At 42.8% G+C, this 15,622-nt stretch overlaps 1 protein-coding gene across 3 annotated transcripts in view; it reads right to left on the reverse strand.

Annotated features, from left to right (window-relative positions):
• Positions 1-15,622, reverse strand: part of frem1b (Fras1 related extracellular matrix 1b) — a 77,608-nt gene that overhangs the window by 36,922 nt on the left and 25,064 nt on the right. For all 3 annotated transcript variants that reach the window (XM_041790536.1, XM_041790537.1, XM_041790539.1), the window contains 12 exons: positions 12,863-13,207; positions 11,624-11,766; positions 11,346-11,542; positions 11,164-11,254; positions 9,319-9,486; positions 9,027-9,235; positions 7,153-7,246; positions 6,715-6,967; positions 6,415-6,609; positions 1,548-1,736; positions 1,274-1,470; positions 954-1,179 (listed from right to left, as the gene is read on the reverse strand). In XM_041790536.1, coding sequence (XP_041646470.1) covers positions 954-1,179; positions 1,274-1,470; positions 1,548-1,736; positions 6,415-6,609; positions 6,715-6,967; positions 7,153-7,246; positions 9,027-9,235; positions 9,319-9,486; positions 11,164-11,254; positions 11,346-11,542; positions 11,624-11,766; positions 12,863-13,207 — 2,307 coding nt within the window. The remainder of the gene's footprint in view (positions 1-953; positions 1,180-1,273; positions 1,471-1,547; positions 1,737-6,414; positions 6,610-6,714; positions 6,968-7,152; positions 7,247-9,026; positions 9,236-9,318; positions 9,487-11,163; positions 11,255-11,345; positions 11,543-11,623; positions 11,767-12,862; positions 13,208-15,622) is intronic.

Consider the following 15,622-nt stretch of genomic DNA (forward strand, 5'->3'; position numbering starts at 1 on the left):
ACTTTTACCCCCCCCCCCCCCCTTTTTTTTAACTTTTATTTTTTTGCCACTTTTTGTCTGAATAAGCTACCATTTGCCACTAAACACCCATTTTTTCCTCTATTTTTTGGCCAATTTGCAACTGATTTTTGCCACTGTTTCCTTATGTTTTCCATTTTCATTCCATTTTTGCCCATTTTCACAATTTTATGCCACTTTTTACCCATTTAAGCTACCTTTTGCCTTTAAATACCCCTTTGTTCCTATTTTTGCCCATTTTCGCAACTTTGTTTGCCACCTTTTCCCAATTTTTGCCACTTTTATCCCATTTTTGCCTCATTTTTTTAACAATTTTTTTGCCACTTTTCGTCCAAATAAACTACCTTTTGCCATTAAATACGACTTGTTTCCTTTTTTCCCCAACTTTTGCCTCTTATTTTTGCCACTTTTTGCCTATTTAAGCTAACCTTTGCCATTACGTACCACTTGTTTCCTGTGTTTTTTGCCCATTTTATTCACTTTTCAATAATTTCGTTGCCATCTTTTTGCCACCTTTGGACCATTTTTTGCCACCTGTAATTCATTTTTTGTCACTTCTCACCCATTTTTTCTACTTTCTGACCATTTTTCACTTCTCTCCCCATTTTCGCCCATTTTTGCTGTATTTTGCCACCTTTGACTTGTTATTATTGCTACTTCAAGCCGTTTTGCCACTTTTCACCACTTAGATTCTGCTTCTAAAGGTTTTTTTTTTTTTTTTTTAACTATGTGGCTCTTTGGTTGAGCAGGGTTGAGTAACTGTTTTAGACTTTAGCTGAGTTTAGCAGCCCGGTTCCTTATAAAAACATCCTTTGGGCTGGTCCAGTTTGCCATGTCTGCCACCAAATTCTTCATAAAGTACGACCAATAATCCTCCTTCACAACCCTTAACATCTTGTCTGTACTATTCCCTTCCTGTTGAAGCAGTCTGTCACCTTGTCGGAGCTCCTGCAGGGTGAAGGAGGTGACGGGGAGGCTCCTCTGCAGAAGGTCGGCTCCCATCTCCTTGTAGCGGCTGATCTCGGTACCGTAGATGCCGTTTAACAGGCTGCCGTGAGCCGGCGGCCGCTCCACGGTGAATGTCAGGACCTCTGGAGGAGCGTCCAGGTCAAAACCATTCAGTATGGAGGGGGTCAGTTCCCTCATCCCGCCCTCCCTCACCTGTTGGAGGCGAAGAAACGGACAGACTTCACAGGTAGAAAGAGGCTGTGTAACTTTAGGGTTTTCTCTCCGGTTGTTTCTGAGGTGAACCTACGGTAAAGTTGGCGAGCTGCAGTGAAGGCGTTTCGTCATTGGTCGGGTTGATGATGATGTAAAAGGGGACAGGGGCGGAGTGATGCAGCCCGTCACTCACACTAACAGACAGCTGGTCGACAGTCGGCTCCGCCCCTTTGCTCTCTGATTGGACGTAGTTGATATAACCGGAGGTCAGGTCGTCGAGACTGAAGGATTCTGGGAAAAAGAGATCATATCCTGGTGAATAAGGAGCTAAAATCCTCAGAAACAAACAAAACCAAACAGACACGCACCGACTCGGACTCCAGCGTTGCTCTTCTCTGAGCCCGGCGTCGGCAGCGTGTTCTCCAGGAAGCCGTGAAGAGGGAGGGTCTCCAGGTAGAACGTCAGCTGGTCTGGGCCGCTGTCGGGGTCTACGGCCCCCAGGACCCCCCCACAGAGACAGGCTGAGGAGCCCTCATCCACCACAAACATGGAGTCACCTGAAGGGAGACAAAACATCGCAATGTCATCCATCTATAATCCATCCATCATGTATCATCCATCCACCATCCATCCATCCATCCACCATCCATCCATCCATCCATCCATCCATCCATCCATCCAACCACCATCCATCCATCTATCCATCCATCATCATACATCCATCCATTAATCCATCATCCATCCACCATCCATCCATCCATCCACCATCCATCCATCCATCCATCCAACCAACATCCACCAACCATCCATCCATCCATCATCCATCCATCCATCCACCATCCATCCATCCATCCATCCATCCACCATCCATCATCCATCGATCCATCCATCCACCATCCATCCACCATCCATCGATCCATCCATCCATCCATCCATCCATCCAACCACCATCCACCAACCATCCATCCACCATCCATCCATCTATCCATCCATCATCATACATCCATCCATCCACCATTCATCCATCTATCCATCCATCCATCCATCCATCCATCCAACCACCATCCACCAACCATCCATCCACCATCCATCCATCCATCATCCATCCATCCATCCATCCACCATCCATCCATCCATCCATCATCCATCCATCCATCCACCATCCATCCATCCATCCACCATCCATCCATCATATATCATCCATCCTTCATCCATCCATCCATCCACCATTCATCCATCCATCCATCATCCATCCATCCATCCACCATCCATCCATCCATCCATCCATCCATCCATCCATCCATCATCCATCCATCCATCCACCATCCATCATCCATCCATCCATCCACCATCCATCCATCCATCCATCCACCATCCATCCATCATATATCATCCATCCACCATCCATCCATCCATCCACCATTCATCCATCCATCCATTATCCATCCATCATCCATCCATCCTGTCATGAACTTATCTATTTCTTTGCTGTTAGTTAGCTAACACCTCTGTTCTGGTTCCGTACCACCATACTCCCTGCAGATGTATTAATTATGACTTCCTGTGTGCTTGTGTTTGTGTTTGTGAGTAGATGTTGTGTTTACACGTCTGAGCGTTAATGATGGACAGTCCTGGATCTGGCTGATAAACCGTCTCCCCCTAAAAACACAGAAACAAGGTGAAGCCGGCTTGTTTCACCACACTAATGCTCTTACTCTGCATCTTTATTCAGTGCTAATTAATTAGCCCGTAAACACCACACATACCCCCGTAACCCTCCTACATTAACCCACACCCTGCCCTGCGTGGCGGTGCCGGTGCTGAATGAACGGTGAAGATATGCTGGCAGGATTAGAGAGTTATCCCGCCGCTGGTAGCGCTAATCCAGCTAGCGAGACGGCTAGTACACGTCTGCTATTGTGAGCGAGGGACGCCGCTCTGTCTGCTTTTGTTAGGAAAGACGGCCATTGTCCGCTGTCCACCGTCTCCAGGGGAACGCACACAAACGCCGAGGTAATCTCGCCCTGATGTGTGTGTGGATGTAATACCGGCAGACAATAGGCAGATTCACTTAGACATGTCTGTGCCAGCCTCGTTAAAAAGCTGCAAAAACACACCAACGAGGAGACAAACACTGCAAGAAACACTACAGCAAAGAAATTTAACTTTCTAATATGAAGTGTTTTAGTCCTTTTTACAGTTTCAGGTAGTTTCGAGGCTGGTGTCTACGAGCCCTCTGATGGTCTAAAAGCTCCATTCTGGTCTCATCTCTTCCTCTTGACCATGGAGTCTCCCACAGTCCTTCTGCTGAACTCTAGTCCAGAATCTGAGTTTTCTTCAACAGTGTCTTTCTCTGACTGGTGAAGGACCCGGCCACATAAATAAATATTCACATGTGAATGTGGCTGTGAAAGAGGCTATCTGGTGTGTTAGGTCCAGCAGCAGAGCGCTCCCTCAGACTTCTTAGATGTTCTATGGCAGCGGTGTCAAACTCAAGGCCTGGGGGCCAAATGTGGCCTGTGGAATGATAATATTCAGCCCACAAGATCATACCATATTTGTATTCTAACTGGCCCACCAGTATGAGGTCTGCAGATTTCCTCCAGTATAAAAACATTAACTTCACCCTGATTTTTTTTTAAATATTCTTGTTAAACCATAAAAATCTGAAAAGTAAAGAGATTTCATAAAAACTCAACATGTGTGGGAAGAAATGTATTAATGTTTTGATTTCATATTTTCAATTTTGCATCTGAAGATTCAACTCAAACTTGTGATTTTGACTTTTCATTTCATACTTTGACCTTTTCAAATCAGAATTTGGACTTTATATGCCACATTTTTATCTTTTAGATTCACAATTTTAAATTTGAAGGCAGATTTTGACCTTTTCGACTCCTTACTTTTGCTTTTAATCCTATATTTTGACTTTTAAACTCATTAATTGAAATTTTTTCTCATAATTTGACATTTTAAATTAATTTTCATTTTTTTATCATATTTTGACTTTTTAATGTTCTCAGTTTTAAATTTAAGTTAAATTATTAACTTTTTAAGTCCTCGTTTTGAATTCTAGCTCATATTTTGACAATTTTTACTCCTAATTTTGTCTTTTTGTTCCTATATTTTGACCTATCAGACTCACAATTCAAAATTTAAAGTCATATTTTGACTTTTAATTTAATGATTTCTTTTTTTTTCATATTTTTACAATTGAAATCAATATTTTTTTGCTTTTTCTATCTTATTTCGACCATTTACACTCCCAATTTTAAATTTTAGGCATATTTTTAATTTTTTCAGTCATCATTTTGAATTCTAGCTCATATTTTGACATTTTTTACTCTTAATTTTGGCTTTTTAATCCCATATTTTGATGTATCAGACTCACAATTTAAAATGTAAGTATAATTTGACTTTTAAATTCATGATTTCAAATTTGATCTCATATTTTGTCCTTTCAAACTTATGATTTCAACTTTCTCCTCATATATTTGCTTTTTAAAAACATTATTTTTCTGTTTTTAATTTCGTGTTCTGATCTTGTGAACAGACTTGACACTCCTGTTCTATGGGGTTCACAGGATTCCTCAGAAATGCTGTTTTTTCAGAACAATCAGAATCATATAGAGATAATATTTTTTTGCAGTGTGCAAACATGTCAGCCTGATATCTTTCTTTTTCTGTCTCTGGTTAACACACTCACACAGACACACCAACATATGCAGTATCTCCCAGTCCTCCCAGAGTGATTCCCAGTGGTCACTGGTCTCCATTGATAACCACAGAGCTCCTCCAATCCCTGTTTTTGGCTCCGACTCCAGCGAGTACTACAACCCTTCCCGAGAGAGGCAGAGTCTGTGTGTCTCTTTGCTGCCTACAATCCTCTTAAAGCAGCGAGCAGCTCTGACCCGACGACATGCCGTCACCTATCAGTCCTGCACACGCTGCAGGGGGAGGGGGAGATCCTGGGGGGGGGGCTAACATACAGCACATATAAATTTAAACCCACACATACACACACGATCCCCACTGGATTCTCACTGAGCCATATTCAGGGGCTGCGCTCCAACAGAAAACGTCTTAGACAAATAAATCATAAAGAACAGAAATAAAACTGGAAAACTATAAAATATCAACATTTAAAGATTTTACAGTAAAATTCAGAACATAGTTTACACAGAGAGCAGCAAAAATTGGCAAAGTGCTTCAAAAACTGGCAAAAATGTTTAAAAAGGGGCAAAAATTCAAAAAGATGTCAAAGAAATGGGACAAAACATGCTAAGAATATTGTGACCTAAATGGGTGAAAAGGGCCAAACAGGATAAAAGTGGCAAAAAAGTCAAACAAAAAATAAAGGGTCAAAAGTGGAAAAAAGATGTTACAGAAATGGAGAAAAAAAGGGCAAAAATGGTCAAAAGGGCAAAGCTGGCTTAATTATGACAGGAAGTGGCAAGAAATGGGACAAGAAATTGTAAATAAATGGAGAAGGCCAAAAGTTATAGACAGATGTTGGAGAAATGGGGTAGGGTGGCGAAAAGAAATGGCAAAAATGGCAAAAAAAAACAATTAAAAATACAATGTAAAATGGTCAAAAAGTGGCATAAAAGGGCAAAGCTGGCTTAATAATCACAGGAATGGCAAAAAAATGGGAAAGAAAATTCCAAATAAATGGACTAGGCAAAAAGCTGCAAAAAGTTGCAGAAATGAGCAAAAAGAAGAGGTAAAAAGTGGTTAAAAATAGTGACAGAAATGGGTGAATAAGGCCAAAAAATGGAATAAAAGTGGTAAAAATTGGAGAAAAGCAGCAAAAGGGTACTAATTAATGGCCACAAATGGCAAAAGGCCAAAAGTTACAAAAAGATGTTGCAGAAATAGGCAGAAAGTGGTTAAAAAAGTGGCAGAAAAAAGTGAAAAGGGATTGGATATAAGTGGCAAAAATATAAACAAAAAAATGGCAAAATTGGGAAAAAGTGGAGAAAAATGTGACAATAATGGAAGGAAAAGCTGTAAAAATGGGGAAAAGTACCACAAATAAATCGTTCCAACAACAGAAAGCACTATGACCCACCCAAACATGCACACAGCAACAGAGCACATTCTGGGAGCCTTTAACCCCTGCCTGTGTTTCAGGAATGCGGTGAGTTTTAGCGTCGTGCTAAGCTGCCCGTCCTGCTATGAACCCTCCCGGTAAGGCCGATCTCTTAGCTGTGAATAAAGAATCTAAACTCCTACCCAGAGTGATCGTAGGAACTTGGTTGTTGACAGGAAGGATGGTGACGTTGAGATCGTAGACAGGTAGTGTCCCATGTAGAGGCACTGGAGGGGGCGGAGCGTCTCCATGGCAGCAGCTGTCAGTCGCTCCAGCCTCGCCGTCAGAGATGATGAGGGTGACGGTGTCAAATACAGGGTCAGGTCCGATCTCTCCTCCTGAGATAAACATGAACAGGGGGTTTAAAAGTCCACGAAGCTGAATGTCACAGATATTTCCCAGCAACCCCGAACTCATCGTATTTTCCCATGATGCTCTCTCACCTGTGTGGACGTAGTACATGTGTCCCTGCAGCAGGTCCTGCTGGGAGAACTTGTCTGCGCTCAGTCCGGCTCTCTGCAGCTCTCCTCTGCCCGGACTCCGCGCCAGCATGTAGGTCAGTCTGGAGTCCTCGCTGTCCCGGTCCGTAGCCGACAGGTAGTCCACCGTCACCTGGATGCGCCCGCCCTCCTCACAGCTCAGCTCACCCCGCAGACCCCCATCCAGCTGGGGAGGCTCGTCATTCATCGGTAAAATCTGAAGACATCAAATCAACTATCATCGGCTGTAAATACTCCAACTAAGGAGGTCTTTAAATCTAACAGCTGTTTGACTCCCCATGGCTTTCAAAATAAAAGCCCTAAGATTTATGCTAATGGTATCCTGCGACACGCCACCTCTTACAAATGAAATATTTTTAGTTTTGCAAACAGGAAGCTCACCTGTATCGGCAGAATGACGTCTGCAGAGTTCAGACCGTCTGTCACCTTCAGACCGATTTCATCCTCCGTCGTCTCTGAGTCATCGTGGATGTACCTGAAACAGAGTTTAAAAGCTCGGTTATCAGATTTACTGCTATTAATGTTGTGTCTTTAACCATCACGTCTGTAGTTGTACTCATTGTATTGGAGAGCCTGATGAGTCACCTTTACATCAGGTAAATCTCACAAGGATCATGCATTCATGGAATGAGCAGCTCAAACAAAATGTGCCAAAATCCCCTGCAGTGTTCTCCTGTTAGCGTTCACTTGTTTTGAGCTGCTTGGTGGATTTGATGACCAAACTCTCCCACAGTAACGAGGCAAAAAACAACCACTAATGACCACTTCTACACTCTGTCCGTTTCACTGTCAAGGACCTCAGGAGTTTGTAGAAGAACCATCAGCCACAACAGCCTGGCTCCTCCCACAACAGCCTGGCTCCTCCCCTCATGCTGGTCACCAGCCCAGTCCCATTTTACTGTGGGATGGCATCCCATTCTTCAACCAGGAGTTGTTGAAGGTAAACCAGCGTGGTTTTGGTGGTCACTCTAGCACAGTGTTACTCAATCCTGCACTACCAAAGAACCAAACTGTTAAAAAATGCCTTTGCAAGAGCCACAATATAGTGGTGAAATGGCTTGAAGTAGCAATAAAAATAAGTTAAAGGAGGCAAAAATGGTCAAAAAGGAACAAAAATTGGTTGAAGAGGGGCAAAATGAAGAGAAAAACATGGAAAAGGGTCAGAAAGTAGCAAAAATGGATGAGAAGTGGCAAAAAATGAGTTACAGGTGGAAAAAATGGTCCAAAGTAAAAAATGGGTTAGGGTTAGGGTTAGTGACTAAAATAGAAAAAAAGCAGTCAAGAGTGGCAAAAATGGGCAAAAAAAATGGAAACAAGTGGTATTTAGTGGCAAAAGGTAGCATAAATCGGTGCAAAATAACAACAAAAATGGTGAAAATGGGCGAAAATGGGATAAAAGTAGCAACAAGAAGTGGCTAAAATGGGCGAAAGACAAGGAGGAAAGTGGTATTTAATGACAAAGCGTGGCTTAAATGGGTGAAAATTGGGAGCAAAAATGGTAAAAAAGGGCAAAAATGGGTTAAAAGTGGCAAAAAGTGTTCAGGGTGAGGTCTGGATTCATGGCAGGCCATTCCCTCCTCTCCATTCCCGGATTCTGGAGGTAGACTGTGGGGGCCAGCTTGGTCATCCTGGAGGATGGAGTTAGGTCCCAGATTCTGGAGGTAGACTGTGGGGGCCAGCTTGGTCATCCTGGAGGATGGAGTTAGGTCCCAGATCCTGGAGGTAGACTGTGGGGGCCAGCTTGGTCATCCTGGAGGATGGAGTTATGTCCCTGATCCTGGAGGTAGACTGTGGGGGCCAGCTTGGTCATCCTGGAGGATGGAGTTAGGTCCCAGATTCTGGAGGTAGACTGTGGGGGCCAGCTTGGTCATCCTGGAGGATGGAGTTAGGTCCCAGATTCTGGAGGTAGACTGTGGGGGCCAGCCTGCATAAAAAACTCCCAGCCAGGATCCATGTGGACTCAAGCATGGTCCAAAGTGGATGTGGATGCAACTGTGCCTAGAGCTGTAAGGTCAGTCTTAAATGACTCTTCAAAAGCCATCATATCTGTAGAGAACATGCCCATTTATCCTCTGAGCTGCACGGTAGGAGTGGAAGTAAAAGATGGATTTGCAACCAACGACATGCACACTGCACCTACTGTAATGTTCCGAGTACAAACACAAGCATACTGGGGCAGGTCACTGATGGAGGAGAGGTGAGGGTGCAGCAGTCATGCTCCATGCCTCATGTTCTACCTCTAACCCTGGTCTCACCTGAGTCGGAGCCCTCGGAGGTCGCTCAGGCTGAATCTGTCCCCCTGCTGCAGCGTTCGGCCCTGCAGCTCCAGGCGCCCGTGGTGAGCCGTCCTCTGCAGCTCCACCCTCAGCACCTCCTCCAGGCTGTCCCGGTCCTGAACCAGGAGGTGTTCCTCTGTCACAAAGACTCCGCCCCCTTCCTCCACCCGCAGCAGGTTGGTGAATGCCTGATTACCGTGAAAATGAGAGGTTAGAAATGTGATTTTTACTTTGTTTATCATTTAAACTGACAGGGCTGACTGGATCTGACCTCTGGGGCCTGGTCGTCCACTGGAGTGATGGTGATGTTAAAGACGAGGTCGCTGATGGTGCCTCCGTGGTGGTCGCTGACGGAGAAGACAAACTGGACGAACAGCGGCTCGGGGCCAATGTCTTCAACAGGAGGCATGAAGGCGACTTTCATGTGATTTACTGCATGCTGAGAGAGAGAGAGAGAGAGAGAGAGAGAGAGAGGGTGAGCAAACCTCAGGGCTGTTTGATATAACTGCTGAAGAAGAGGACGGTGATGGATGTAGACAAGATGAGAAGAAGCCATATGTGAACAGGATCCAGAAACACCGCCATCTTCTCTGGACCAAAGCTCATTTAACATGGACTGAGGAAACATGGAAAACTGTTCTGTGGTCAGAGGAAACCACAGATGCCGTGTCCTGTGGACTAAAGAGGAGAGGGAGCATCCAGCTTGTTCTCCTGGCTCAGGTCTAAAGCCTGCATCTCTGATGGTATGGGGTTGCATTAGTGCCTATGGCGTGGGAAGCTCTAACATCTGGAAAGGAACTATCAATGCTGGAAAATAGAGAGAGCTTTTAGAGCAGTGGTACCCAACCTGTGGCTCTTTTATGTCTTAATATTAAATATTTCCCCAGAAAACCTTAAAATTGAAAATTTGCCCTCATAAATTATGCATTGCAAAAAACATTAATCAGTTTGTTTCCCACACTTACACAGTAGGCTTTAATTGTCAAGCTTAATTGTCAACTTCTGTTTTTTTGTCTTTTGCTACTTCTTGACCAATTTTGCCACCTGTAGCTCATTTTTTGCCACTTCTCACCCATTTTTGTCATTCGCTGCCCTTTTCTCACAGCATTAGCCACTTGAAGCACATTTTTGGCACTTCTTTTTGTCACTTTCTACCAATTTTTGACACTTTTATCCTGCTTTCTGCACTTTTTTACCCCCTTTTGCCACTTCTTGCCCATTTAAGCTTCCTTTTGCATTTAAATGCCACATTTTTCCCATTTCCCCACCATTTTTTCTGATTTTTGCCCATTTTAGCCACTTTTCACTGATTTTTTTTTCATTCACTGAGGCAAAATCTACGCCTGATAGTTGATAGTCAGCTCCTTCTGCAAAGGCGGCAGGGGATACAATCCTCCCGCGGGTACTTCTTTTGGCACGACACTTTCAGCGTGATTTTAGGGTTCCAACTGAGATGTGTATGTCATGATACGAGGAGAGCATATCAAGAATCACACTACATGTTTTTTCCCTTGTTGAAGTATTCCGCTATCAACTCAAGTCCCTCTTCTATCCTGGTAAACACTTGAAATTTCGCGTTGTCTCAGCTATCGTGGCAAGAAGTGTAAACAGGAAATGATAAATGACTGATGCCAGACAGACTTGGGTTTAGCCAATCACAAACGAGCACCAAGGTCCTACCCTTTCCGGTTTCATGAAATATATTTTGTAATCGATGAAATGTTTTTGTGTTCTGTGAAATTTATTTTTGTTCTGTGAAATTTATTCATGTTTTGTGAAATTTATTTTTGTTTTGTGAAATGTTTTTGTGTTTTGTGAAATTTATTGTTTGTGAAAAATATTTTTGTTCTGTGAAATTTGTTTTTGTTTTGTGAAATTTATTTTTGTTCTGTGAAATTTATTCATGTTTTGTGAAATTTATTTGTGTTTTGTGAAATGTTTTTGTGCTTTGTGAAATATATTTTGCGCTTTTGAAATATTTATACCTATTGGCCTTCAGTGCCACCGTACATATCCTTAGATCTTTCAGACTGCAGCGGTGATGGCAGTATCAATATTTGGGTTTGTTTCTCACTTGAGGATGCAGTAAATGAGCTCTTATTTTTATTTTTCTGACCTGTGTGAAGGACTTTAACACCGGGACCATGTGATCCTTCTTCATGGCGTTGGCGCTGTCTGTGTAGAACAAACGTCCTGCATCCATCAGCCTGAAGATTCACAGAGGAAAATGCAAAACCTGAAGTCAGATTTGGAGGAATTTACCAACTGTTGGTGTTCCTGCACTGGGAATGTCCTTACCCAGGATGCACTGGGCTGGAGCAGGGCTGTGTGATGACGTAGGTCAGGTCGGTGTCTGGGTGCTCTCTGTCGATGAAGTGAAGCTGAGCCTGAGTGACGTAAACCACATCCGTCTCCTTCACCGTCAGAGAGCGAACGCTGCCTGAAACCTCCACCGGCAGCTGGTCCTTCACCGGGAAGACGTGGACGACCACCGTCTGCACGCATCAAGACAGTGGAGGGGTGAGACGGAGACAAATTCATCTATTCTACAGCAGGACAGATTATCTGGGACTCACATATGTCTGAGAGAGGTTTGGTGGGTCATGGCTGTCAGACAGCGTGAAGTCAAAGGAATCCTCGAACGTCTCGTCTCCTGAGTGCTGATAGAAGATCTGACCCTGGATCAGATCTCTCTGCAGGAAACTGTCCACAGGAAGTCCTGCATGGACAGAAAACATTTCATACATGAAAACATTACATCAGTATTCCTGGCTACCATTACACCATGAAGACAAAAGAACACTCCAAGAAACTCAGAGAAAAGTCTAAGTCAGAGGATGGAGACAGAAACATCTCCAAGTCTCTGAACATCCCCCAGAGTTCAGTTAAATCCATCATGAAGAAATGAAGGAATATGTCACATGTGTAAATCTGCCTAGATCAGACCGTCCTCACTAACTGAGTGGGCGTGCAAGAAGGAGACTAGTGAGAGAGGACACCAAGACACCTATGACTACTCTGAAGGAGCTCCAAGCTTCAGCAGCTGAGATGGAGAGACTCTGCAGACAACAACTGTTGGCCGGGTTCTTCACCAGTCAGAGCTTTATGGGAGAGTGGCAAAGAGAAAGACACTGTTGAAGAAAACTCAGATTCAATCTGGACTAGAGTTCACCAGAAGGACTGTGGGAGACTCCATGGTCAAGAGGAAGAAAGTTCTTTGGTCTGATGAGACCAGAATGGAGCTTTGAGACCATCAGACAAGACGCCAAACACTGACATCACCACAAACACACCATCCCCACTGTGGAGCATGCTGGTGGCAGCATCATGCTGTGGTGGTGCTTCCCAGCAGCATCATGCTGTGGTGGTGCTTCCCAGCAGCATCATGCTGTGGGGATGCTTCTCAGCAGCTGGCCCTCGAAGGCTCGTAAAAGGGAATGTTCTGGAGTGGAAAGAAAGAAGAACTGCAGTAATATATTTGCAGAACTTGTTGGTGAAAATATCAGCTGTAAATATTTGCTGAAATTTTCCTCCAACATCTCTAGATACTGATGATTGAGTTTTTGAGCTTACGTCTCCAGATATTGTGCTGATAAGACTGTGTATGTCTAAATTAAACTCTTGCTGAGGAAGGTCAGGAGAAGAGGTAAAACACTGACTTCTGATCAAACTGCTGCATCCTCACTGATCCCTCAGTCGTTCACATGCACACTGAAGAGTGACATGGCTGTTACACCTCCACCATGCACCCAGTCTTGACGGTGCATTAGGAGAACTTCTTTCAGACGTCTTGAGCGCCCCCTATAAGGTCTCACCTGTGTCATGGGCAGAGCTTTTCCTGACCAGCTGCCCCGCCCTCGGCTTTAACACCACCTGGTACTGGATGTAGTCGTCACTAGAGTCCAGGTCAGACGCCAACAGCATGTGTTCCTCCAGCCGTAGGGCCCCGCCCTCCTGCACCTCCACCGCCACGTTGTTGATGAGAAATGGCGGGGAGTCGTCTTTGGGCAGGATGTTGATGGGGAACTTGTGGCGGATGCTGTGGCGGCCGTCGCTGATGCGGAAGACGATGTGGTCACGGGTGGTGTCGCTGTCAGAGTGGTGGTAGACGACCACGCCATCCTTAAGGTCACGTACACGGAACATGAACGCCTTCCCACCTGAGGAAGATTCACACAAGAACACAAATAAAACCGTCAAAGATAAATTCACAGAACAACCTTTAAAAGTCATGAAAACTTCTAAGCGGGAATTTGTTTTACATTTATGCGCAACTTCATGCAGAACATTGCAACCCCAGTTCCAAAAAAGCTGGGTCACTGTTTAAAATGTAACTAAAAACAGAAGTCATTTTGGAAGGAACGGCCAACTGTGTTGACAGACGATGATTTCTGGAATGTTCCTGAGCCCATGCAGTGATTTCACTACAGAATCATGCCTGTTTTTAATGCAGTGGCCCCTGAGGGCCCCTTCAGCCTGGTCCCCTCCTCTCAGAGATTTCTCCAGATTCTCTGAATCTCTGATGATTTTATGGACTGCAGATGTAGGTAGATTTAAAATCTTTTCAACGTTTTTCTGAAATTGTTTCAGAATTTTTAGACTCAGTTTTTCTCAGATTGGTGAACCTCTGCCCATCTTTACTTCTGAGAGACTCTGCCTCTCTAAAATGCTCCTTTTATACCCAGTCATGGCCCTGTCCCTACTTTTCTGAGATGTGTTGCTGCCATCAACTTCAAAATGAGCTGATATTTTCATCATGTCTCAGTTTTAACATCTGATATGTTTCTGCTCTGTTGTAAATCAAATCTGGGTTGATGAGATCGTTGTCTTCTGTTTTTATTTTTATGTTACACAGCGACCCAACTTTTTTGGCATTGGGGCTCTCATAAGTAAAGACTAAAGTGTAGCCTTACTGAATATAGACTCAAATGCTCTGATGATGACTATTTTCTGTTCCTGATCCCAAAGTACTGCAAAAATTTACACTAACTCTAATAAAACGAAAGCAAAACTGAAAAAGGAAGTCAAAATAAAAATTTAAAAAAAGAAGAATTCAAAGCTTTATTGAACTAGTAACACACATACAAAGAAAGATAATTCATGGGTTGCTGCTTAATAACATTTTAATTTTTATTTATCTAATACGTGGGTGTCAAACTTAAGGCCCAGGGGCCAAATGTGGCCCACGGCGCAGTTTTACCCGGCCCTTGAGATCATTTCATATCTTGATTAGAACTGGCTCAGCAGAATGAGGTCTGCAGATTCACTCCAGTATAAAAATGTAAATTTAACTTTGAAGATTAAAAAAAATCCTTGTTAAGTCATAAAAATCTGAAAAAGTAGAAAGTAGAAATAGTTAGATAAAAAGTCAGGAATGAGGGGATGAAATTAGTTTGTGTTTTCATTTCATATTTTCATTTTGCATTTTGCAAGATTATGACTTAAACTTAGGAATTTTACTTTTTATTTTATATTTTGACCTTTTAGATTCATCATTTTGACTTTTCCTCTCATATTGTGACATTTAAAACTCCTAACTTTGACTTTTAATCCCATATTTTCACTTTTTAAACTCTTGATCTAGAATTTTATCTCATATTTTGACATTTAAGAGTCACAATTTCAAATTTTATTTTCTATTTTGACCTTTTAAACTCTTGATTTTGTATTTTATCTCATATCTTGACCTTTAAACTTGTGATTTTAACTCTCTAACTCATATATTTGCCTTTTTAAAACGTTATTTTGACCATTAGGACTTATAAAATTGACTTTTAATCTCAGATTTTGAGCCTTTAAACTCATTCATTTATTTATTTGACATGGACACACAATAACATTGATGCTGTGATATTTAATCATTTTGACTTTTGTTTTTTATTTTTTATTTTTTTAGAAATCCTAAAATCCTTTATCATCACTGTTTAATTTTCCCTATAATTCATTACCTGTGAAAACACGGTTGACAGTTTTTGGTTAAATCTGGACCCTGTTAGCCCCTCAGGTTAGACCTGAATTTAGATTTCAGTCCCTACTGTGAGTCTGACACCCCTGATTTAATATTTACCCTTAAATTCACATATCTGGATCAAGGAATTCATTAAAGTTTGGAAAAGCATGTCCCTAAACCCCGTATGTTTCCAGACCTCAGACTCTCTAAAACCCTGCGGGTGGTCCTGGATTTTTAAAAATAATTTTATTCTGAATAAATAATCAGAATTTTATAAATCTAATATTCAAACCTCATCCTGTCAGCTCTCATGTGTTGGTGTAGGACACTGGTTCTCAACTTTGGGGTCTGGACCCACTTGGGGGTGCGAGGCACTGAGAGGGGGGTCTCCAGATGCCTTAAAGAAACTAAATATAGTTTTTAAATTACACTGTTGCCACTTTACACCAATCTTGCCAAATTTTAACCCATTTTCAACACTTTTCCAACAAATTTTGGCACATTTTTGCCACTCAAACCCATCTTTGTCAGTTTTAAAGCCCTTCCACCACTTTTTTTCTGCCTGTTTTTGCCCCTTCTAAACCAATTCTTGCCCCTTTCTGCCTATTGTTGGCTCTGCTGACCC

The sequence above is a fragment of the Cheilinus undulatus genome, linkage group 7 (genome assembly GCF_018320785.1).
Source record: "Cheilinus undulatus linkage group 7, ASM1832078v1, whole genome shotgun sequence".
In the NCBI taxonomy this organism is placed as follows: Eukaryota; Metazoa; Chordata; class Actinopteri; order Labriformes; family Labridae; genus Cheilinus; species Cheilinus undulatus.